The 26,661-nt window shown below is 40.4% G+C and overlaps 1 protein-coding gene across 3 annotated transcripts in view; it reads right to left on the reverse strand.

Moving 5' to 3' along the window:
- Positions 1 to 1,636: 1,636 nt before the first annotated feature.
- Positions 1,637 to 26,661, reverse strand: part of palm3 (paralemmin 3) — a 32,836-nt gene continuing 7,811 nt past the window's right edge. The window contains exons 1-8 of one of the 3 annotated variants that reach the window (XM_035180550.2): positions 14,638 to 14,658; positions 12,996 to 13,048; positions 11,039 to 11,119; positions 7,361 to 7,488; positions 6,667 to 6,733; positions 5,113 to 5,146; positions 4,498 to 4,551; positions 1,637 to 3,479 (exon numbers count right to left, since the gene is read on the reverse strand). In XM_035180550.2, coding sequence (XP_035036441.2) covers positions 2,539 to 3,479; positions 4,498 to 4,551; positions 5,113 to 5,146; positions 6,667 to 6,733; positions 7,361 to 7,488; positions 11,039 to 11,119; positions 12,996 to 13,040 — 1,350 coding nt within the window. In that variant the 5' untranslated portion in view covers positions 13,041 to 13,048; positions 14,638 to 14,658 and the 3' untranslated portion in view covers positions 1,637 to 2,538. Of the gene's footprint in view, positions 3,480 to 4,497; positions 4,552 to 5,112; positions 5,147 to 6,666; positions 6,734 to 7,360; positions 7,489 to 11,038; positions 11,120 to 12,995; positions 13,049 to 14,637; positions 14,659 to 26,661 lie in introns of those variants that run through there. The other 2 variants (XM_047344036.1, XM_035180539.2) reach the window with 2 other exon arrangements.

A 26,661-nucleotide genomic window follows, 5' to 3' on the forward strand; every position in this document is an offset into this window, starting at 1 on the left:
TCACGATTATCTGTAAACCCAGAGACAGGTTTCTATGAGATGGATCACACAGCACACTTCAATACCCAGCTGCATCTAACCCTTATTGATCATTCTCTTCCTGAGAGCAGTTTGATGACTATCCTTCCACTTCATGTCTTATACTGCCTCTTGCAATGTTCTCTGAAATCCCTTCACAGTTGGAGAAGACTCCCTGAAAGATTTTAACTCGTTGGGCCTTTTTTTTTTTACTGTTACAGGACAAACTGGTGTTTACTCCCCCACCAATGATTTATACTCTGGTCTGACCCTTGTCAGGACCCTGCTGTTCACCACGGAACTACAAAAGGATGTGGCCGAGACACTGCTGGGACCCCCGGCAGTTTTGACAAGTGTCATATTCTTGAATAAATGGGGGATTTTTGAGACATGTGCAGGGAATACCAGGCTCATCCTTTTGCACAGCTTGTTGTTAGCAGTAAGTAAAGAGTACACATGCATTATTTTATCGTTTGGAACACTGGGATTGGATCGTTTTATTCACTAAAACTTCAGGTTATATTTTTGCAGAAGAATATAACCGGTCTTTGTGTGGTGTCTTACATGGTGTAGATAAGGAATAGGTAGAATCCTCAAGAAATGTCACTCAGTTGAGCGCATACCTCCGCCGAGGCCCAACAGTCCCCTTTAATTCAATGATTTGTGTCAGATAGGTCACTTGTTTGCGGTTTCCCGATTCAGGGGCCGCCTCCTTTGAAAGAGGAGGTCCATGTAACCCGCAAAGGAGGCAGCCTTCCTACCCACATTGACCTCCCTGACCACTGTTGTCTACAGAGCTGCAGATGGCCACGACAACAAAGTTTTCATGCTTCTCGGTTTAACATACAGATTGATTTTAAATTGTAAGCAGTGGACTTTTTGGTCATGTCTTACTGCTGGCATTTTCTGTTTGAAAAAGTTTGTCAGGGAAGAACAATGAATCCTGGGATAGGTGGGCCTGAGAAGGATCCACCTGTTGAAACCTTAGTGGTTTAGGGAAGAAAGATAATATTTGTCTAGTCACGCCACGGTGATGCAATCATCTTGAAATGCAACTTCCAAAGGATGTGGACCCTAAATAGAGATGCAACTGTATCAATTCCTCTTATTTGCTACATTTTTTAAATTAAGATCAATGTATTATACTTTGGGAAATAGGGGAACATTTCAAAAGAAACTATTTTGCAATGTTAAAGAAAGTCAAGTTTTTGGGGATGGGACTGGATCCACGCCAAAATTGTATGGGTTCTTTCTTGGCCCATGTGCCATCATATCACCAGGATTTGGGAAAATCATAGTTTTTGGGTAATCCTGATAAACACACAAACAAACCATACACCAAACAGACAGGGGTTAAAAAATACCAAGTAACCAGGGTCTTCAGCTTGAATCTGCTCCGAGAACTTTGATTAAAATGGTAACTAATGAATTTAACATGCAGGTGAAGAACTATTCAATTTTAACACAATAAAACTGAATTGAAATTTAAACCTGAAGTTTAAAACTGAGATCGATCTTCAGTGAGGATCTCATTCCCCTGGACTAAGAAAGAGAGAGGATTATGAAATGTGATTTTGGGGACAACTGCTAGAAATGTTAGACAAACACCCAGCATGAGCAGCTTTGTATGACACGTGTCAGTTTAATCATTAAATCATTCATGAATCAGACACTCTCAATTTCACAAGCTTTCTGTATACAGTGTACACGTCCGTGCAGAGAGCTGTGTCAGGAGCTCCAAACCCCCTGTTCTAAAGCTTTCATACTTTCAGGTATTTTTAAACAATCTCTCTTTTACAACTGACAGTGGCCAACAAATATTCAGTGTTGCACCCTGCTGCTGATAAATGCCATACTATTAGTCTCTATATTGTCAAAACCTGTATTACAAAGTAAATAAAAATAGTCAAGCTCTATACTTGGATTAAAATGTCTCTAATACAAAGGTCAAAAAAATCAATAAAATAAATCAGCTTTAAAGTCATTAAATTAGAAGAGCATCCTCTCTGAACCTCTCTAGATCTTCGGACTCTTCTAGTTAAATCTCATATGCAGATTATGAAAAATACCAGATGCACTTCACATGCAGACATAATTAAAACAAGTTTTTAGTCTTTGCTTATCTGCATCTAAATCAGGAGTTTTGGGATGCTGCGTTGCTTGGCTGGCTCGTCTCCAAACCGAGGAAATGAAAATACACTTGTGTGAAGAGAATTTCAAATGTAGAGCTCCTCGAGGCACTTAAACACTGACAAGTCCAGGTCATTTCCTCCGCCTCCTCACTTCATGTCGCAGAGAGCCAACTTCCTCTTGGAGTATCAAGGCTCGAGAGTAAGGATGAGGAAGTTTTGAGACAAATACAAGGAATGTTGGCGGCGGTGGTGGAGGGAAGGGAAGAGAAGGGTGGGTTTATTATAACAAAGAGACAGGGGAAGGAGTGTGTTAGGAGTTGAACATCAGAGAGACGGGACAGCTGCAGACTGAAGAGGGAGAGAGGAAGTTAATGTGCAGGGAGGTGGTCTACATGACGGAGCAGCACTGGCAGGTTTTGCGTTTGGGTGCTACCGTCTCCTCTCCCGGACTCGCCCTGGTTGGGCTGTGTGTCTCTGAGTTGGCCGGGCTCTTAGCTACTGCTGCTGGATCCGCCTGAGTGTAGGGGGCTGCCACCTGGGAGAGAAGGGGCTCCTGCTCCTGCTTCCCCTGCCCTGCCTCTGTCCTCTGGTTCACCTGGGGATCAGCCAGGGGATCAGCCAGGGGCACCTCCTGAAACTGGCCGCACGCAGTGGCAGGATCTTGGGCTCCCTCTGGTGACAATGCTGCAGTTTCAACCTCAACCCTGGGTGTGACGGTAGAGGGATGCATTTCAGAGTAGACCGGCACTAAAGCCACAGTAGCGCCCTCTATGTATGTGGCTGGGGACTGCAGTTGCACACATGTTGGGTCTTCAGATTCCGATCCGTTTATGTTTTCATTTGTCTTGATGTCACCGTCCACATCTCCGTCTCCAGTGTCTGGTTGTGCCTCTGCAGTGGGTTCAGATGTCTGACTTTTGTCTGGTTGTGTGAAGGTTTCTGGAGTTGTTACCTCCTCCATAGACTCCCCTTCTTGATCTGGCAGAGGGGTTTCCTGCTCATCTTCCTGGGGTCTAACATCCTCTGGTGCATCCTCCCCTTCATCTGTGATGATCACACATTCTGCTCTTATCACCAGAATTCCTTCTTCTTCTTCTTCCTCCTCCTCCTCCTCGTTAATATTGACGTTTGGAACATGACCAGGCTCCGATTCAGAAACACAGAGGCTCCACGCAGGCTCTGACTTCATACTCACGACACCCTCTGCAGCATCGACAGGTCCGTTGCTGTTCTGATTAGTGTCCACACTGAAATGTCCTTCACCATTGGTTAAGCCAACTGCAGCTCCATCCAGTCGGGGGCTTTTGTTCACTTCATCTTCACTTGTTTCTGAAAGGAAAAGAACATCAGATAAAAATTACCCAGTAAAAGAGGAAATATTAGAAAACTTACAGATTTCCATACACTGAAATGTTACTTAGTGACCTACACTCTCATTCACACTGATGATAAGCTTTCATTGTGGTTGGTGTACATGCGCCATCACTGGATTGCAATTAGATTGTTTAGCCACCAATATGCCAGCGCTCAATACAGACAAGTTTGGTATTGTAATGCTGCAAACAAAAGCTTCTGTTTTCTATAAATGCTGATGAATAACATGGGAAAGTTGTTCATCTCTGCTGAGAAGCAGAAGCTAATAAGATAACATTGTTTTAACCAGAGGTCAGAAACTGTGTAGTAATACATGGAGACTATTTCTATTTGCTACAGAGGAGAATGTGATTACTGGCATTTATTAAACAATCATTAAACAAATAAAGCAAAACCACCCTCAACACACTTATGAATGGAACCGAGACGTGAAATATTAAAACAATTTCAACGGTCAATCATTGGATCAACAAGTGAAAGAGATGCAGCTAAACTAGAGACTGAAAACTGTCATACATTTTAATTTGACAGTCTCAATGCGAACATTTAATCCCCTGGATCATTTAAATACAGATGGAGGGGGTCAGTTTTATTTTCAGAAGTCTCTTGTCCAGTTCAACAGCTTGAGCAGCATCGTCACTGACAGGTCCATGTACCTGCTGCCCTCTAAAGATGCAAGTTATGCACTTGAGTTCCATTAGCATAAATATATATGCAAAGCCTTATTCAACATGCGTGATTATTCATCACAGCATGTATGAACTTTTTGTGAAGTGTAGGCATGCCCTTGCCACTCCTTCCTCTATCATGCAAATGTATCAAGATCAGTACATACAATGTATATGGACTAATCTATAGGGGATCACATGCTTTTTAAGGGTAAGATGTTAAGTATATTGATAAAGATTGGTTGACATAACAAACATTTGAACTGTGCGCACCAATGTGTGTTTTATGCCAACTCAATACCCACCAAATTCTGTTGCATTATTTTCTCCGTTCTTCACAACAACTCCACGCACCATTTCTGAGGAAGACATGATTTTATTGTTTTAAGAAGAAACTAAAAACACGGTGGAGATAGTTCTGACTAAAATGCACCAGTATCTATATTTGAGATATTATTGTATGGCTTTATTGACACCTGAGTGTGTTTGGGTATCGAATAATACTGATGCAACATTAGAAAACAACAAAAATGATCCCTTTCCAACTTATTTTCACAGCAAATGAAACTAAACGGGAAACAGTAATCATTAATCTAATTAACATGTAGTGCTGTAATAAGTAAGAATAGCATCAGAGGTGCAGCTGTTGACTAACAAGTTCTGCATGTGAATCACTGTCTACACCAGGAATGTAGCATTTCTGCACACGCCACACGATGAAGTGTTAGGAGGTTGAAATGTATTTTTGGATAGAATGCAGTGTGAGTGTTTAAAAAAAGTCCGGCTGATTGGATGCTGTGAGTGTTGGAGCTTATCATGTTCCCTGAACATACTCACAGCGGCCCTCTGCAGTGTTGAAAGAATCTAAAATGCCCACTGAAATTCTTGCAACTATCTGTAATAACAGATTGATCTGTTACCTGCTGCAGCCTCAGCCACCGTCACTGCCTCCTGCTGGGTAAAGAGGAAAGGAGAGGAATTAAATGTGTTCAATGGTGAGGCTGTTTAGTTTTTTATGCCGGCTGAACCGCTGGTGCGTTTTTAAGGGAATATAAAAGAAGAAAACAACAAATGAAATGCAAATACTGGAACATCACACAAGCTTTGAAAACACAGATAATATCCAGAATGCTGTATTTCTATGATTTCTGAAATCTTCTTTCTAATCTTCTAATCCTAGCCCTGTTGGTGTCTAAACAAGTTTCAGTCCGACACCTTTAACAACCCAGTTGACCACAGTGGATGACTGTGTTAAGTTTAGCTGAAAACAGATTAAGACTTTCTGCTCGGTCATTAGGAAAAATCCCCCACCCAAACGATACAGGCTCTGTGGTTCTATGCAGAGTCCTCACCAATTGAAGGAGGTTTGGAATGGTTTCTTGCATTTTTTATGTGGTTCTTTCAAGTGCTAAAGGTTCTTCAGTTTTATTGGTGGTGAGAAATAGCATAAAATGATGGCTGCATATAAGGATTATTTCATTATCGATTCATCTGCAGATCATTTTCTTCATTAGTTGATCCATGAAACACCAGATAATCATCATTATTACTTTTTAAATAATTTATTACCGTATCCGGTAATATAAGCTAATAAATTCAAAGTCTCCCCCAGCTTGCCTGGTTAATAGCCTGTAATAGCATTAAAAATGGAATCCTCTCTTAATGTTTACAGGTGATTTGAACTCAAACCCCAAAAGCCAAGGTTAATACTGTTATGTTTGATTTTTCCCATCAAATATTCTCTTCATTGCACCAATGGAACATTTTCTAAAGTTACAGCAGATACTGTCCCCTCTGGCTCAGTGACGCCCGGTAATGCACTAATATAAATGTACCCTCGAGTTGAGTCCTTTTTTAAATCTGGATGAACTTTGGTACAATTTTTTTAGATTTATTTATTTAAGTATTATTATCATTTAACCTAATTAAAATGTCCTTGTTTTTTTTTTTCTTTCTCACCTTGCAGATAATTTTCTTGTACCCCACCTATCCGGTCATACATGTGACACTTCATATTCAGTGTTCATATGTTGTGTTGTTGTAATTTGTCGTTACTTAATGAAAATACCTATAAATAAATCATGCATTGCCCTTAACAAAACGACCCTGGACCACACAGCAGAACAGGATGGACAACTCTTGTTTCATGATGAACACCTTCAGCAGAGTGAGGCTGGTGAACTTGACTTGAACAAAACATTTCAAGTCATTCTAGAGAGGTTCAAGAGCTAAAATGTTCACGTAACAGGGCTGTGAACATTCATGCAGTGTATCTTCTGAACGAGAGGTGCTACATCAAAGGTACATTAGGAAAAGAAATGTATTATTCATGGGGAAAAAGCCACCGACAGAAGTTGTGGGAAGTTGTCTGCCTAATGGAAGATGATGGAGGGAGCTTGTTTAACACATATTTCCACCACCTTTCTGTCCATAGAGTGAGTGGGCAGGCGTGTGTCTGTGTGCAAGTTCCTCACCGCTTGGCTCGCATCCTCCATCTGCTCCTCTTTCTCCTCATCCAACTGCAGACTCTTTGACTGCAACCTGACACACACACACACACGCACACACACACAAACACACACACATCAAATCTAAACTAACAATGCACTTTAAGTTTACAGTGCTTTTAAATGTCCGGATTTATGGCTATAGCCTTGTTTTATCATCCCAATCTAAGAAACAACACTGTCGGCAATTCCTTTTCTGAAACAGCCCGTTCAAATTTCCCCACAAGCCACGCACAGAGAGCACGAGGAGTCCTGTGGGAAAGTGAGGCAGAGCTGTGGACCTTTGCAATAATAAGATTAGGATCTTGGAGTGTCGTCCGCAGGGACTGGACAACATTGTCCAGTGCAATAAAGAAAAGTCTCACACTGCCTGGCAAGGGTGCAGGCTTATCTGCGTCTCACTCTCTGCCTCCGAGTTCAGCACTGGTACAATTAAAACTCAACTTTCCCAAAGCATTCATGAAGTAAAGCAGCTAAAATGACAAGAAAATAATGAAACAGGAATGTTGCACCTATGAATTATATAGATATCCTTTATTTAGGGAGGGTATAATATAATTAAAACAATGCTTTGTCTGCTTTAACTAACTAGCTTTCACTAACTGTCTCCTTGTCTTTTAGCTCTAATTTGCAGTCACACACAAACACACTGTGCCCATACGTGTTAATGTGATTTTCAGACTCATGGGTGGGGGAGCCCCAAAGAGGGGAGCGAGGGCTCTGGGGGTCCGGGGACGCTGGGGACAAGGGAGCTCCTTCCATCAGCCACTGGTCCCTCAGTGACTTCCTCTGCAGTGAGAGAGAGGAGGTGAGGAAGAGGAAGCAGGAGAGAGAAGAGAGTGAGGAAGAGGAAGCAGGAGAGAGAAGAGAGTGAGTCAACATTCATTAGTTGTGTATTGTGATAATAGGATTACCTTGTGTTCCCCAAATAAATTGTAATGAAATTTGCTGATATACAGTTTTGGATTGTATTGGTACTGTATATTAACAGTCATAGATTTTGCTTTACAATATCACTCATACTTTGATATCTATCCCTCTAATACTAGGCCTTTGTGAGCAGCACTGCAACACCAAGCAAAGGTGCGTATCGGCAATATTAAATGTTAAACTTCATTTGCTGGATTAGCCAAAAACTGACTTTTTCAGTAAACACATTATTGTCCTTATGACCCACTCCCACAATGGAATAAAGGTCTGTACATTCAACATCAACTTGATTTGCTTTATCAAAATATGGCGTATATACATATGTATCAGAAAATATTGTTATATGATTTCAAACATCACGTAGCCTTGGCCCTGATTTTAGTGGAGGCAGTATGGTGAAAATATGAAAAGATTATTTGATCAATGCAGCAAATTTATTAAAAAGTCTAATATTGCCAATATAACATCAGCCTGTCAACTCATTATTTAGGCTCTAGTTACAATTCAGAAAAAAATACTTTACATAAAAAAGCAATATAATTCACAGAAATCTCGCCAAAGATATTCTAACATTTGTAATGTTATCCAAATGTCCTACTGCCAAATGAATTCAATGCACCAACGATAACAATCCCAAACGTACGGCCAGATGCGTAAAGAAATGTCCTCAGTGACAAGAGGAACAAGGAGCCACGTAACAGATGGTCTGAGCCTCCACAGAGTCCTGATCACAACATTATGGAGACATAAGATCACATGAAGAGTCACAAGACACAGACAAGGACTAAATCCAAGATGCTTAAAAAATACCTGCCAAGAAAAACAGTGCAGAGGTGCGTGTCGGAGAATTTGTTCTGTTTTCAAAGGCAAACGGTCACATCAAACTATTTACTATTTGCTACACTTTGTATGACGTAAATGAAAAACTATTCACTGCATTGTTTTATTGAGAGCGTCTTCAATTTAGTTTTAGTTTACTGGTCAACTCAAGTGAGAATAGTAGATCCAACGATCACACCGCTATAAACAATCCAGCTCCAGACTGGTTTAAGCCCACCTACATGTACTATCAATATAAACCACACATCATACATGCAGACATTAGTAAAGTAGTGAGGGTGGGTGATTTTGGGAAAAGGCCAAATCAATAGAGTGAGGATTGAAAAGAGTAGAGAAGTTAGATGTATTGAGCAGTGAAGAGGACAGAGTGAGAAACTGAGGTGGGGATCATAAAGTTCAATGTGGTTATTTGAGGGGAGGATGAGATTTAAAAAAGGTGAGAGACAGAAACGTCTTGCTCTCAGTCATCCAAGAGAAAGAGCAAGTCTGAATTTTATAGCATGTGCGGATGCTTTATTCACTTCATTTCTATTTTTGTTCCACCACTGCTCTCCAGGAAATAGACATGACCCAGTGAATGAGAGCTGCCTGGGGCTACTTACCATTCCCCCCTGACACAACACCAAACCAGGAGCTTTCAAGTTTTACAAAAACAGGAGCGCAATTCTCAGTAGTTTGTCGAGCTGACTGAACATCGTTTTCAAAAGAGACTGTTACAACACACGCAACAACAACACACAACTCCTTTAAGTGTGATACTGATTTAATACACAGCAAATATGAGCTCAAACTGCAAAACCTCTGTAGATTTTGTATTGCTTTGTAGGATATTAGTTTATTTCAATAATTTGTTAATTAGTGGTATCAGTGGGACACAACTTTAAAACTGAAAAATGCGGGAAAATGATTTTTCCCGCATTTTTATTGTATAATATTTACTTTTAATTTGATGCATTTAGAAAATCAGCACAGTGTGTTCTCAGCTCTGTTTCCAGGACACTGTCAAGAATATCTTATGCAAACTTTTTCAAGTTTGAAGCAAGATTTATATTTAAAGATAGGAAAAAACACATCCAAGGACCAAAAAAGTGGGAAAGATATTTACTTTAATATGAGCTGAAGTTGCCAGACAAACAATTTCCCCACACAATATATATTTCCATTGTTATTTGTTACAAAACTACTTTATAGACAAATCAATGTCGATATTGAACAATCCACTGAATGTGCTCAGTTTCCTTTGTCACCAGAGGGAAAAACCTTTTTCATGCTAACATATGACAGAGCAGTTGTGTTTTACTTGAGTACCAATAACAGAGGCCGCAGGGTGACTTCCGTTGCAACCAGCTGACCTTGGTTCAGTTGCTTGTTTTAGCATTTGTGCATCTATACAGTGCCCTTGAGCCTCTTGCCTGTTCTGAAAAGGCTGAATCGGATGCTGAAGAGCAGGAATACTGTAACTTGTAGAACATCTAATCAAGTGAAACAGACAGGGTTATCTTTTTTCAAAACTATCAGGATATAAGCACCAATTTCTGACTTTCTCTTACTGTACAGCCACTTGCTGTTTGCAAGCTTGCAAGATGAAAACATTTGAAAACCCGAACTCCCCTCCAGTCTGTGGTCCGATGTTTCCAAAATCTGGCAACAGTTAGCCAGAAGCTACTTACTTAAGTGTAAACGTCACAAAACCATCTCTGTGTTTTCTCATGCGGCACAGAACAAGCCCCACTCTGTTCCCCTCCCTCTGCCTTTGGCTAGCGAGACACAGCCCCCTCTAAACCTTCCTGCAGGTCAGGAGCTGTGTGTAAGCTGCTGCTCCCTCCTATCACATCCTTACATCTACACCCAGGGGTGGACGCCAATGTCACAGCTAATGAATGCACTTAAAGCTACTATGATATCACCTCCTGTGAGAGAGCAAGTGCGGGAGTAATGATTCCAAATTAATCTTTCAGGCCTGTTGAAGCGTGAATTGTGACCTCATAGATAAAATGCTTTTAATGGAGTGCACATATATGATGGGGGTGATGTGTAAAACATTCTCTTCAGTGCACACATGCATTCCTGTGTGGTCGTAAACACATGATGCACAAATTTCACACAATTCGAGGAATGTGCCTCAGGGCAGTGGAACACAGCGCAGTAGGAAGTGGGAACGCCAGTCTGGAAATTATGTGAAAACAATAGAGCAGCTCCGTGACTTTAAGAGTGTGTAAACACTCACATAAAAACTGATTTCAGCAAAGGGAGGCTTGCATCTAACCTTGCGAGAAACTGGCAGAAACAGGAAGAGTGGAAGGGTGTGTGTGTGTGTGTGTGTGTGTGTGTGTGTGTGTGTGTGTGTGTGTGTGTGTGTGTGTGTGTGTGTGTGTGTGTGGAAAGGAAATAAATTTGGAGCCAATCTGCTTGCTAACAAGCTGGAATGAGTCTGCAGGGGATTTAGCTGAGTGAAATTAAAGCTTTGCGTCTGTGTGTGTGTGTGTGTGTGTGTGTGTGTGTGTGTGTGAGAGAGGGAGAGAGAGAGTGAAAGAGACAGTTTAGATTATCCCAAATGTGTGTGTCACACCTTGAGCTGCTGTAGTCTGATCTTCTCATCCTCCAACTCTCTCCTGGTTCTGTCCTGCTCCTCTTGCTGCCGACGCTTCTCCTGAAAAAGGAGGGGTGGGAGGGAAGGAGAAAAACGACAAAAATATCAAAAACTAAATGAACTAAGCGGGAGAGCAAGAAAAGCACGACTTTATTCAAACAGAAAGAACGGGAGAAAGGGGGACTGGTTAAATGGTTAAACTCACATAAAACAAGCTGATGTAATGGAATAAACAGAGAAAGGGAAGAGACAGCAGTGAATAAAACATCACTGAGAAAAAGTAAAAACCGGGACACCTGGTCAGCCATCTGTCGCAAGGACAGCGTCACCATAGACATCAGGTATACTATATATCCCATAATGCTCAGAGCTCCAGTCCGCATGGCAACCTGGAGTTGTTTTCATATGACAAGGGACACCCTGGCTCACCACAGTGCACAGTCGATAAATTATTTAGGAGTTACAGAGAGCACAGCTTAGTCCCATTACCAGCTGTCTCTATACAGACAAGTAGGCGAACGTAGACGAGTCGTCATTTCGCTGGTGGTACCTCATTTGTAAACCTGCCTATAACTGATGATAACTGATGCATGTTGAGAATTTATCTTTTTGTGCCAACAAATCCAGGCGATTCTACGAAACCAGTTACATCTTTAAAATATAGAAATGAACAGCCACTAAAATAAAAGTTAGGATCCATTGAAATAAAACTTTTCAAGCCGAGATGTCTAATGTGGTGTAATATCAGCTTCTGCCATGTAAGAGCCACAAGCCTCTGCTCAAGGAAATTTATTTGACTTTCATGCATTGACATTATATCCTTGTTTCCATTGCGTTTTGAGCAGCTTGCCAATACATGATCATCTGAAGAGCAATCTGCCTACACAAGACCAATGGTGAACCATCACCCTGCAAGCCTGGTGCTGTTTCCTGGCTGAAATACAACTTTAGAAGTTGATGTTATTTAGTATTTTTTTGTCAACAGGATTACAGAAAAAAATCCTGACAGTATTTCCACGAAACTTGGTGAAACGAGAGGACATGGGCCAAAAGAGAACCCATGATAGAGAACATTTGATACTTAACCGATTTCCTGGGGAATCTTTCATGTATCTTGATGGAAGAAAAAAAAAACTACCATATCTAGAAGACCTTTATCTATGATTGTCTCCAAGTTGTTGCGGAACCAAGTAAAAATCTGGATCTAGCAGTATTAAATGTGGATTTATTTGGGGGGGTAGGATATTTTTCAGCCACTGTATGGTAACAAAAAGGATTACAAACCTGTAGCTATCACCAATGTCAAGCTGAGATAATGTGGGTTCAGTTGGGAATAAAAAGTTTACACTGTTTGTATCTTGAATAGATTTAGAAGTATGTCCAAACAAACAACAAACGTGGCGTTGTGCACTCCACCGGGTACCATTCTAGTTAAATGATGCATTTGTTCTGATTACGGTGCAAGGAATCATGGAAATTGATTATTCAAATCATTAACTAGCAATTAATCCCTGCTGCAGTTAGTTACTTAATACACAGCACCTTTCCATTCAGCCTGTGGAGGTTGTGTCAGATAAATCATTGTATCTTAACGGTACATGAATTACGGTCATTTTTCAGAGAAGTGCTTAAGTGAATAACTTCCACATTCACGCAGATACCGTCATCTGTCAGAGGGGGCGGCTGCTGACCGTGAACAACCCAAGCATCTCAATGTTAATATGATCAATTCAACTCAGTGCAGGCACAACACATAATCACTCGCCCAGTTCATCGAGAAACAGATAAACGTGTGTGTGTGTGTGTGTGTGTGTGTGTGTGTGTGTGTGTGTGTGTGTGTGTGTGTGTGTGTGTGTGTGTGTGTGTGTGTGTGTGTGTGTGTGTGTGTGTGTGTGTGTGTGTGTGTGTGTGTGTGTGTGTGTGTGTGTAGACTCACAGCAATGGCCTCCAGTCTCTGTTGGTACTTCTCCGTCTCATCCATCGTGCAACCTGTGACCACGAGACAGGGATGAAGGTTTGAGATCAGAGATTAAACAAATATGAGACAAGTCAAGTGAATCATGTATTTGACAGAATTTGACTGTGCTCACTGGTCTGAGAGAATGAATCCAGGCCATGATTTCAGATGAATCATTTGTGAAAATCACTAGAAAACCTATTTAGCATTTTCTTCTTCTGTTGAAATATTCGTCTTTTGAGCTGCATGGCCTGTTTTTTTTCTTGTGTTTTTGGTCTTGGCAACTTTAAAACTCGTCTGTGGTCCAAAGATTGTGAGAAGAGGAGAATCAAAATAGTCCCCTAACTCCAGTCCCCTCCCCCTCAGATCTTGAGTGTCAAAAACAAAAATCAGAGGCAGGGTTCCAGACTTTGTGATTTTGTGAAAGATGTAATTAGACTGGTTCTGTATATGGTAGTGCAGACCTTCATCTGGAGTGCAATCATGACCCATAATCCTCCCCACAATCCCCACCAGAAACATGTCCCCCCACACCCCAGGCTTATGTTTCTGTCTTGCCACAGCTGAAACAGACACTAAATGGGACAAAATCTGAGCTCCCTTAAACTCAGAGGTACACGAGTGAGCAGAGCCTGGAGACGTGCACAGCAACCAGCTCTCACAAGCCACAACTCTGAGCACTAACTCAAAAAAATCAACTCCTCAAAATAAATAAACAAGACTTATTTTAAGCCTGCATTGGCATTCTGCATTGGGAGGGTTTTATAAATAAAGACTTTATATTTTTAAAAGAATTAAAGCCAAAACACTGTTATTGGGAAATATGATGATTTTATGCAACAGCAATAATAATCTTCGAACAATCCCATGTGGTGCATATTGGATTCAAAACAGACACACAAACAACAGATACCACTCTGTCACTAATTGCCATAACAGAGCTTTGAAGCACAAAATGAGTGCTTACCAATTCATGCACACACACACACACACAAACGCAAAACACTTTCTAGATGCATAACCTGCGAAACCTCACCGACAATTGAACTCAAACAGTGACCTTGCTTTTAACATCAAAACCCAACTGCACCATTAACGAGAATGAAAAATCGACGTTTCCTTTTCTCATTTGCACGCCGACCAAACAAGCTTCAACGAATCAACCCTTAGCTGCATTACTCATTTTTCCTGAAACCCCTCCCGCCCCCATCCCAACTACATAAATGCTGCTTCTCATTTCTCCCCAGAAGGCAACTCAGGAGAGCTGATGCTATTGCTGCTTCTCCAATGTAGTACATATCTTCAGCTTGAGGTGATGTTAGTTATATAGTGAGAAACTTAACCCTATACAACACCTAAGGGGTTCCATTGATGCTCTGTAGATGTGGGGTGGGGGTCACGGGAGAAAAGGGCCCACATCAGAATCCGAAAACTAAGGTGTAGGGGAAAACAGGAGGGTGACACAAGAAAAGGGCAGGGGAAACATTTCAGATGGGGAAAAAGACCTATGAGAAGATACATAGAGGTTGAAAGACAATGCTCCTTCAAGAGCAGCAGTGGTAGAAAGAGACACAATCTCATTTGTGTGTTTTGAATGACTGGAGGTGCAGTGACAGCTTACAGTATATAAGCCCCCATAGTGAGCGGAGGCTTGTGTATCATCAGGGCTCCAGGAGAGCGCCTAGAATAGCAGCCAGAGATAAACAAGCAGACACAAACAGAGGCTTTGATGAGGAGGTATTGAGGAGCTCCCCGTAGACAAGCACTGACTTCGATAATTAGACATGATACAGGAGGTTAGAGAAGGGAAAGCTGACAAAGTCAAAAAAGTTAAGAGACAAGAGAAAGTCAAGATGGCTGGAAAAGACGAGCGGGGAAGGAAAAGACAAGGGGCGAATGAGGTGACGGGAAATGTGGCAACTGGTTTGGGAATAAGGCTCACAAAATGGGACAACCGGTAACATAGAAGTAAAAAAAACATCTTGCACAACACAGACAAAATAAATGATTGTTCAGGAACTGGAATAACAGAGAAATTATAGATTAAATCAACTGTTTCCCAGAAGACCCTGAGCATGCAGCCTGCTAAAATAAAAAGTGATTTTGCACTAGTCGATTGTTTCATCTAAAAGGGTTGTCAGTGGAAGAAACTATGCAGATAGAAAAGTCAGGAAATCAATCAATCAATCCAAGTTCTTTCAGTTTTCCACATGTCATGTGTTTGAAATGTCATCAACACACCCGCTTGCTCGCAGTCAATCCTCCAGATAATCTTCTGCTGTTTTCTCACTTGAAGTCAATCGAACATTATCCAGACTTTTACTCAGGGCTGGCAGGAGAAACTTGGGAGAATATGTGGAGTCTCACTCAGACATTTGCGTTCTCACATTCAGCTCCTTCGGATGATGTCAGGAGAACATACAGAGTTCAGTGCATGACTAAGCAGCTACAGAGACATTCACACCATTTAGAGTACCCACTTGACCTAACCCCAATCTGCATGTCTTTGTCTTTGGACTGTGGGAGGAAGCCAGAGTACATGAAGAACATCTCTTCTAAAGCAGACACATATATAATACATGTCATGTGTTCAGAAATGCAGACACTGAAAAAACAGTGACCAGTGTCCACATTATAAAACAAATGAGTTATTTAATAAATCATTATTTATTTGTTTATGCATAATTTTTAATGAATGTTTTCACCTTAACTGTGAATTTTCTCACTCCCACTATCCTCTCCTGGTATCCAGAAAGCACAGCATCTCACAGATGTGCTGTGGGACTGAAGAAAAACAGCATTTGTTCACTGCCTGTCAATTCACACTACATCCATTACCTCTCAGAACAAACCAGCCGTAGTAAGACACCAATATGGCACACGGCCATTGACACAGATTGGCGGCTACAGTATTTAATTACAGGCTCCACGTTCACCGGTAACACTTGTCTCATGCCAGCACAGATGACTCAAAGGGCTGAAGCCTCAGTTCCACCTTTGGGTTTCAAGGTGTTCATTTGTGTCCCACACACCAACTCTCTCCCATATCTCCCAGTCTCTCTCCATCCCCATACCCTGTTCCCAATTAAGCTGCTTTCAGACATGCACCGAAGTCCGCAGTTCCTCTGTATTTTCTCCCGAGAAGGTGCATGTGTGAACACAAATTCTTTGCGGACTCCGCCTGGGCCCCTAGTATAATGTCCAAAGAATTCCAGGAGAATTCGATTTGAGAACACAGCAGGGGAATCACCTGCTGTTTTCCTTGTGAGCGAGTGGGGGGGTTGATGACGCTTCGAACGAGCGACAGAAGCAAAAATCATAAAAAAATTAAACAACAATCTCCTGGTGAAAAAGTAGTGACACACACAGACACACACAGAGTACACAGACGAAGATGTCAATAGAATTTGTGGTGATAAGAGCCGACACCGGTGTGTGTATATTGTCAAAAAAATCTTGTTATCTCTGCAGCAGAGTTAATACATCACTTCCTGCCTCTGCCTGCTGCACACAGCTGCTCCACCTCTTGCCTGAATAATGTGGAGGATTTGTTGCTGTTGTGAACGCATCTGCAAAAATCCTCCCGCTGCTGCGTTGTGCGAGTGAAAGGCAGACTGCCGGTAAACTCTGTTGCTAATTTTCCGGATGTTACCCACAGGTCATGTCTGAAAACTGTTTTAGTCACACAATGGACTGTAGCAGCTGAAGTCAAAGACACAAGAGGAGAAAGAGGTAGAAGAAGTATGTTGTATATTAGCACTGTAATGAATAAATAAAGGCTGTTTACACAGATAAGTAAGTAGATAATAACAATGGCTCTGTTCCATTCAAGTAAACTGATAAGTCATGACAACGTTTATTTGGAAAGCAATTTTCCAACTACTGAGCTTATTTGAGAAAACTCTAACAGGACATTTTAGTGTGAATAAGATGTGAACATGTCTTCATACTGTGACTAAGGTCAGAACACTAAACATGTCTTGATCAGACTATTACTTATTCAGAAAATGACCTTATTAAGAGCAATCTAATCAAACAATGCTGTTTACATGACATTATCTTATTCAGACTATCATAATCAGGTTAATATCGGAATAATGGTGTCCATGTGAGACAGTGAACCAGCAGGCACAACACCAGGACCCTGAAACTGAGTCATCTTCTGTACATGGAATTCAGCCATCAATAATTTTATCATTTACGAGTGATATACCGATTAATCAGTCGCCCATTTAATCAAGCACAATCTGACATTTTTATGTAATCTACATGGTCTGATGCATGTGCTCCCAAGGCCAATAATATAAAATGTCTTTTTTTTAATAAATATGTTTATATATGTATCTGCCTTCGAGGTAGATACATATATGAGCATTTAAGATCTGAAATTCAAATTATTGCATCAGTTTTAAAAAACAAAATCAACAACATTCGAACTGCATTAAAGATCGGCCATTGGTTGCCCCGCTCTCTAAATAAAGACATTGGACATTAATCTATCATTTAAAATGCTGATTTTAGTATCTAAATATCACTATTGGTTATTTTATCCTGATTTCCATCACCTTCATCTGAATGCCGTTGGGTTTTGGACTGCTGGCCAGACTTTGGACTGCTGTAATAAGACATCACTTTGGGCACCAGGAAACAGTGAGGAGTATTTTCAGACATGTTCCAGGCTGAACAACTGATTCATTGAGAGCTGCGACAATTGGGTCACATTATTGACAAATCAGCAGATTATTTTCTTGAACTTTCTGTCACTTGTCTGGTCTGTAAAACTTTCCCTCACAATCCCTGTATGGGGACATCTCTGGGGATTCATGCACAAAAATGACTTACATTACCAATCAATTCATCATCTCAGCTTCAATTTGTTTTTTAAAAACTATAGATGGAAGTGAAAGCAATTGCATCTTGCATTCCTGCTGTTAATTATGAGATCTTAGAAGCTACAGCTGCCTCTCAGTCATTCAGTCTCACTCAACCTGTCAGCAGGGTTTCTTTGCAAACATTCCTCCTGCCCTTCTGCAAAAGAATGTATATTTGCCTTCAGTGTGTGTGTGTGTGCATGTTTATATAACAATGTATATTTGCCTTGTGGGGTGCCATGAAGTGTAGTGACATTAGCACTGCGGGAACAGATGGAAAAACATTAGGGGGTCTGGAATGAACGTTTAAGAATCATTTAGTATCACAGCTGAGTGTATGATCAGATTGAATGAGGCAATTTTAAGCAGTGTTACTATTCTTACAAGCAAAAATCTAAATAAATGATAAAATGACAAGTCGACTTTCTCCACAAAATATTTTGGGGTTTAGCTAAATCCAAATCACAATTCATGTGAAAGAAAAGAGAAGAACGAATTAGCACTTCATTTTCTGAAGACTAAAACGACTATATGTGATAGGTAGCATTTAAATACTGCAAATGCCTCCTGGCGTCTTGTGCAAGCCAGCTCATATTTAATGTCAGTGGTGTGCAGAAGGTCCATCAGATGACATTAGATAATCTGTCTATGCAAAGCACTGGTTTTAGAAATGTAAAGCATGTTTTCACAGCACAGTATTTCCCGTTATGGAATGAGGAGTGGTGCTATTTTTAGATTTAGTCTTACGGATTCTATTTTAACGGTCTAAACACATGGTGCAATTAGGTTTAGGGTATATCCAAATAGCTTTTTGCTCATTCAATGGCTGTAAAAAGGTTGCTATGGAAGGTATAGTGTAGTTCAAAAGGCCTGTGTGTGACATGCAACAAACCATCTGAATGAGACTTCAGATTCCAGGCAATTGATTTAAACAATTAAGTCAGGAAAGATACAAAAACATGAGCAAATCCAATGCAATCTAAAACTTTGTGACTTAAATACGAGTCAATGATGGTAACTTCACCACCAAAAATAAACTTGTGCAACACCCCTGGAGTCAATGTTTAGTTTTGTCAAGACTTAATTAAGTAAGCTTTGGTGGAAGTGTTGTTCTAGATTGTGTTGTACAATAAGTGTTTACAATATGCTGCACACTACGATACAATACATTTGTAAAGAAAATATTTGGAACCTCTTTGCGGAGGAAGCAAGATTAATATTAGATGACTGCAGCTAACTACTACCCAAAGGACACATTTTACAATAAGAGATGACATCTAACTCTTCACAGACATTTAAAAAATCCTCAAGACCTGAAATATGTATGGTGACTAATGTATGGTGTGTTCTTTGGGCTACTGACATTCAGTGAGCCTAAATCTCCTGCTGCCATGTAGGCTTGCAGCAGGAGGAAAGGAGGAAAGGAGGCTTTTAGATAGTGTTACACCACTGCCAGTAGTTTGCTCAACATTGTTTTAAAGTAATTTTATTAAACATGTTAATGTTAGGTCTAAGTTACCTTAATTATTGTGCGGTGCATCTTAAGGAGTCCCTTCAGGTTTGTGGTTTTCTTCCCAGTGATTTTGTAGCTGCAGGACTTCTCTCTCGACAATACTACACTCACACATTTTCTGTGGGCAGCATTAAAATGTAGGAGTTGGATAATCAATGAAGCACATCTAGATTATGCCATTGTTTGAAAAAAAAAACTAATGCACCCTGATATAGCCAGTTAGTATTTACTGATATTGGTGCATCTCTTCATTGTCTTTTCTTAGTATAACATAAGGTTGCTGATGAACATACAGTATGTAGTCATAGTTTCCGTTGACGAAACTAACACCAATCAGGAACAAGCTAATTCAAATATAGCTCTCCACTCCAGCATGGATATGAGAGGGCATTTTAGCAGAGAGGTAAGAGCACGTCTGTTGACTTTGACCTCACAAAAATAGACACTGGCTGCAGTGGAGCATGAAAACCGTGAACCTTCGGTCATGAGACACTAACAACCTGCATCACAGGGCAGGTTTCAGTACAGGCCTCTCCAAATTATTGACTAAGTCTCTCTGATGGAAAATCAACTTTAACAGATGAGTGTTCATCCTGTAAAAATAATAGTCATGGGTCAAGGATTGAAAACAAGTTGTTGTCTGGTAGCATCAATTCGACAAAAAACTAAGATGCTCTTAAAGCCTGTAGAAAGATCAGAGAGCAACAGTCTTCTGAACTGGCTGACTCTGTAAATACCAGCCACTGAACACACAATGTACACTGTAATGCTAAAATAGCTTCAGGTCTATAGGGGGTGGGGCGGGGAGTCATTATAAGGCCACCCAGTGACATTTTGTTTTTATGTGATGATGCAATAACACCGCTGTTAGGCCGCTGGCCCCCCTGCTTCTCTGCACTTTGAAGTTTCTGCTCCATTTCTTGGAGAGAAGGGGGATGATTGTTGTAAAGAAAGACGAGTGGAAAGCGGAGACAGGAGTTAGGTGTCAGATTGTTTGCCCTCAATTACATAGTGTGAGAACATTTGAGTACAAACATTACCAGCTTTATTAGTGACTGTACGCTACAAACGTCTTTACTTTGAAGTGTAGTTCATCTGTTTGAGGCTAATTTACAGCGCTGCTTCTTCACATCCCATTACCCTGCCTCTATTCTATTCATACCCTGCTGCTGGATTCTAAACTGAGCTCGTTGGCATGTTAACTCCACGACTGAAAGGAGTAATACAGGACAGGGGAAGCAGAAGGTTTAGAAATATGCAATACAAATTACATTGACCTGTTCCAAAGGTTTCTAATTTTCAATTTGGACAGAATCACTTTTTTTTTTGAGCAGACACAGACAGAGCATTCCAAGGCCACTGTCAGTTGAAAATATCCTTCTGTGTGTTTGGGAACAGGAAGAGCACAAACATCGTCGTCCTCCAGGCGATTACAGACGGAACATGCAATCGCAACAACCCTGATCTCTGAACTTGCATCCTCTGCTGTCGTCACAGGCCACTGCAACAGGAACAGCTTCACTAAAACAGACATTGAACTAACTGCAAGAGAAATTCACAGACAGAACTTTCATTGGAGATGAGGCAATAAAAGAGGGAATCACTCTTCGCTTGAGGGATGGAAAGAGCGAAATGTTGTTAAGCGCTTTTTCATCAGCTATTGATTTTAAATTCCTTTACAGACTCTGCTGCAGATATTACTATTTAGGAGATGGATATCCTGGTTATCTAGATAGGAATAAATCTGACACACAGTGGGAGTGTGTGTATGTGTGTGTGTCTACTGTACGTGTGTGTTGAAGTGTGTGAGGGTGGTATGGGTGGAATTTGTGTAACTTGGACGATGCTTCTGCAACAGAACACAGCCAAGTTCCTCTGATTGACAGTCCAAGATGAGGGAATGAAAACATTGCATTCCTCTGCTGTGTGTGTGTGTGTGTATGTGTGTGTGTGTGTGTTACGTCACAGATCCCACAGTGTAGCAGACTTTGGAGCGTGTTGGGAATTATCAAAGTCAACAACAGACATCAGAGATTTACTCCAAGTCATTTATCACGGTGGCACTTCACAGGCGTGACAGTGCTATTGCTGCCTAACCTATCAAGTAACACAGAGGCTCAAATAATGTAAACACTTCAAAGCATCGTGGATGTCATCAACCAACCAATCCCGTATTTATCAGCGTTTTAACTCTGCAGTGTAGTAACCTCGCACAAATGATCACAAACAGAGCACTTGCAGCATCAAAGGCATCACTGCAAGGGAATATCAAAAGAAATCTTCCAACTGGTCCTGGTGTTCAGTGGTTAGACCAAAGCAACTTTAATGCACTGACAATTTTACTGAATCGTGTTGAGAGAGGCTAGAGACTATGATGAAACAATGGCACCTAAAAGGAGCCAATTAATTTGCTCTCATTATTCAGCCATATAAAAAGATTGAGGGGGATCAGTGGTGCTTTGTCATGTACCACCCACACGTCTCCATGAAATCGGAGGACATTTCCTCAACCCTTCTACTTGCCTATCCCTAACCATAATATGCTTTGCTCCATATGAGGACTGCTTGGCTCGATAAAGTTGATGTTCAAATGTCCCATAGAGCCGTAATAAAAACATGTACATATGCCCACATACATGCAAACAGCACACTCACAAAAGAGACTCTATTCAGGAGAACGTAAGCAGGACTCAGCCCTCTCCTGCCTCTGGCCACAGGATCATCATATGTTAAAAGGAAAACTGTTTTCACATCTGCACTTTTTTTAATCCTGGCGCTTTTTTAGACTCTTGGACTTCATGACATAATTCGTTTTGGCAGGTGTGAATGCAGTAATTGCACTTGGGTGTAGACCAAAGCAAAAAATAGTTCCAATCAAACTCTGAAGCAGTTTGTTTTCGTTGAGATTCTGATGTTAACTTGATCCAACCCACTGACCAGCTGTACTTTGCAAGTTTGAGCTTGAACAGCTCCTGTAGCTGAGTGTGATTTACTTTTTAGGATGTAGCATAGCATGCAAAGTGTAGCTTGGGTAGTGGTTGTAGCAGCACCACCATATTAAATTGCAAAGAAATGTTTCTCTATACGGCCACGTCCAAAAGACAGGACCTTCTTCCTGTATTTACGTTTTTGCTCCCACCTCAGCCACATCTGACCATTTGAGTCAGGATGTGAGAGTGCCACTCTCTCATCTCCAAGCTCTGGCTGGTGAAAAAGAGGGCTCTGTAGTCAGCTAGCTAGTCTCAAACATTTTTGTTAAAAGGCAAATTATATATAAAAACAACTACTTCCAAGAGACAGCTTCCATATTATTATCGCTATGTAAATCATCATAATTAAGACTAATTCCAAGGCAGTGCACACAGCTTCAGAGTCACTCGTCTAGCTAGGCTGCACTCACCGTGGTACTTATATGGAACCTGGGCACAAAGAAATTCGAAAGACCTTTTTTCTGTCTTTGAGGAATCAAATTAATAAGTCACCAAGCCAGAATGTATTTCCCTTGAAGTATTTATATGAAGCATCTCTGCGACTGATTTGCTGATTGGAACATGTATTCACTCAGATGTAGCTACTGGGGGGAATAGCAAGCAGAAATGTCAAGTTAGCAATAGTTCATTACATGCTTTTATTGCTAAAGGCAAACCAGCAAATAGCATTGATTTACATATATCTGTGTGTCTAATCTGTGCTTTAGTCTGATCACTTTGTTTTAGTTTGTTTTTGCGTCATCTGTCCCTGCTTGTATTTATATATAAAACTTTTATTTCATTGCTGCCCATCTTGACAAAGACTTCCTGGCAAAGGAGATATTCTATCTCTATGGGATTTTCCTAGTTAAATAATGGAATTTGGATCATAAGGATTATTATTAATAATGTTATGATTGTAATAAATATTTTCAAAGTCAATTGCTCATCCTGAAGGAAAAGTGTCTATTCACTGTAAGAAATTGACCTATTTAGTATTTTATGGAACTTTTAATGTCCCATTCAAAAGTGTTTTCTATGTTTTCCACTGGGAGGATGATATTTCGAGGTTAATGGTGACAATGGTGCAATTATCAGGTGAAATTCTAGAGATTTCTGGGCTTGCTTCGCCTCCACAATGTTTCAAGATCTTAACAACACTCCTGGCACCAGTTCAACGGACAGCTTTCACACCAGCTGAAACAAACTGAATGGCCAAATACATCAGTTTGCCTGAAACAATCCAAACAGATTAGGTGTGAAAGTACCACAAATGAATATTTAGCCAGTGTTGGTAAGTATTTATTTAGGCTGCATTCATTTGTTTTGTTATATTAACTTCTGGGTAATTGGGGCAGGGCTGTGTTTTTTTAAAATCTTTTTTACCAGTTCAAATGTTGGTGGGTGGTAGACAAAGACGGGAGGGCGACAATATTTTCTGTTGGCCGTCATGTCCTGCTTTAAGTTTGGATATAATTATACACAACGAGACATCCTTGGACTCATGGATAATTTTAAACGTGTCACAGTAAAGAGGCTTAGCCACATTTTTCTTGGACAGTAGTCGCAACAAAAAACGTAGCATGATTACCTTTAACTACCAGGTGTGTTGTATACTGACATAGTCCATGCTGTCAGAACAGTGTGCACAGTCATTATCTCTTTAACCAAACAAACTTGCTTGACATAGTGCTAAATGGTTGCTAGTGCTTGACATTGGCTTGTGAGTGGTTCCCAATATGGTGATGCCTCTATTCACTATCCATGTCAACCATCTGCTTGTGTACATTTAAAATATTAAGTCTGGAAGGATTCTGGTTGAGAAAAATTAGCTCCACAACCATTAGGCTCAGCAGCAGATCAAAACTGACAGCATGGTGATGCCTCTGTACAAACCTTGTCATTCATTCATCAAATCAGCAGAGGGGCTGCAGAGAATAACACAGTCATCTGGAACATGCATATGCGTGGTGAAGCTGAAGAATATGCAGCTCAGATGAGTCATCCTTGTTTATCGAGTACGATTAATATGCAGGATTATCTGTATAATCAGGCTGCGGAGAAGCCACTTTGTTGCATTTGTCTAAATGTATGTAATTTCTAGAATTGCTCAGTTTGGAAGCATCGGTTAAGACAAACAGCTTTGTGATGAGGGAAGGTGTTCCACTCCTCTCACATATAGTAATCTCAATATAGGTTGAGCTTATTAGCTTGAATGTGTATAGACTTACAATGTTAACACAGATTATGGTTATATGTTAAAAAACAGCTTAACCAGAGAAAACTTCAGAGGTGATGCATGCATATGAAGCATACTCAAAAAAGCCATTGTGATTTTATATATATATTTATTCAGTATTTAGGCTGTACAATCTCATACACTTGACCTGAAAAGAGCGGGTTTGATTAGACTTACTTAAAAAGTACATTTAGATTTACTGTGTGCATCTTAAACTGAGGGTCTAGGATAGAGGGTATCATATGCTACTACTTTGTGACATAAGAAAAAAAAAACAATTACCATTATAATGTTCCATATTATATCTAAATTATGTAAAATGTTACATTGTTTAAATGAAAGTAGATATTATTTGACATGAAATATTGTCCTATAAATTTGCTTGTAAATATTAAAGTTAAAATAAGAGAGATGTGACTTGCTGTTGTGTGAGAAACTACGTACATTGTGCACAGCATGAATTCAGATCATAGCTGTAATTACCACAACTGCAGTTTGTTTGGCTGCACAGTAAAAGGATGCAGCAGTTAAGTTTCTGCTTTATTTCTATTAAAGTAGCTGCTTAAGAAATGTGTGACACATCTAGGACCTATCAAAACCACACTTGCTGTTATCATAGTAAGCACAAGATTTCTTATAGATTTCAGTTCAGTAACTTAAATTATGACTTTGATTAAAATGTTGATTTGAATAAATGTCTGTTACCTTCTATTACCGAATGAGGTAAAACAGTGGTGATTGAGCTAATGGCTCATCGATGACAGTATTGCAATATTTACATATATGCAGTTTTATGAGCTGGTTGTCTATGGCAGCATCCCAGAAATATTTTTTCTATTGAGTTACTGCTTAAATAATCTCTATATACAGATGCTGAATCATTATCAGGTGACAGACGATGGATTCTTAGATTACTTGTGACATGGCTCAAACAATTACTAATATTGCAGCTTCACACTAAAATCACTTAACTGGCAAAGTATACGTTTGTAGCCAAGTTTGAAGTAGTCAGAGGAAATGCAATATGTTTGTCAGTGATCTTTGCAATTATTAAGCCGTTTTCCATTAAAAATACTTCTACAAAACAAGACAACTGTCTTTTCTGACATTTTTTGAGGGCAGATCAGTTTGAAATATTGCAGGGAGTAAAGGGATAAGAAGCAGCAGCCACAGTGAGCTTTTAGACGAAGAGCCGCAGGGGACAGACGGCACACCTCCAACTTCTTAACTCCTTTCACTGGGCCCTGCTGTTCTCAGACTCCTGCAGCCTAAAGTCAGATCACAGGTGCTCATAGGATGATGGAAAAGGGTCAATTACTGCCTGACATCTGTACTAAAATGGTTATAGATCATTTTGCTGCCCCCAGAATTCTGTGACCTGTAGTTATAAAATGCATTTGCTTTTACCACCAGTAAAATTTGGTGTTGCCAAATCAAACAGGACCTAAATCTTTGAGATTGCCACTTTAACTTGTAATTAAAGCCAAACAAAAAAAAGTAATTGTACAACTGTATATACAACGAGTTATTTTGTTATGCACATACAGTTTAGTCTATAATGCATCCCTTTCAGACGAAACACATTTTGTGTCCCGCTTGCAAATAGGTTCAGCGCACACTAGGTATTAATCACAGCGCACGGCAGTCAAAGTTCAACTAGGTTTAACTTTGATATACAGTATATACATATAGGGATGCACGATATGGATTTTTCCGGCCGAAACCATCTAGCCACCGAGCCGTCAAACCAAGCATACTCACTGGACTGATGTCTGAGCTCCATATGTCCGTGGTAAAACAAACATTGCTTACTTTGGCATCTATCAGACTAGGAATGTGTGCGGCGACCACATCATATAGGGCAGACAGGGACACATCTGAAAGGCGACTTGGAAGAGTGTAGCGGGGCTCGAAATGTGCCATTAGCGAAATCCTTTGTCTTCTTCTACGGAAAACGGCTGGTCATCAAGAGCGACAAATTCTGTCATTCTGTCATTAATTGCTTTTGCCTGTGGACTGTATCGAGCAAACTTCCTGCAGTTCTGAAATGCCT

The sequence above is a fragment of the Hippoglossus stenolepis genome, chromosome 2 (genome assembly GCF_022539355.2).
Source record: "Hippoglossus stenolepis isolate QCI-W04-F060 chromosome 2, HSTE1.2, whole genome shotgun sequence".
Taxonomy (NCBI): Eukaryota; Metazoa; Chordata; class Actinopteri; order Pleuronectiformes; family Pleuronectidae; genus Hippoglossus; species Hippoglossus stenolepis.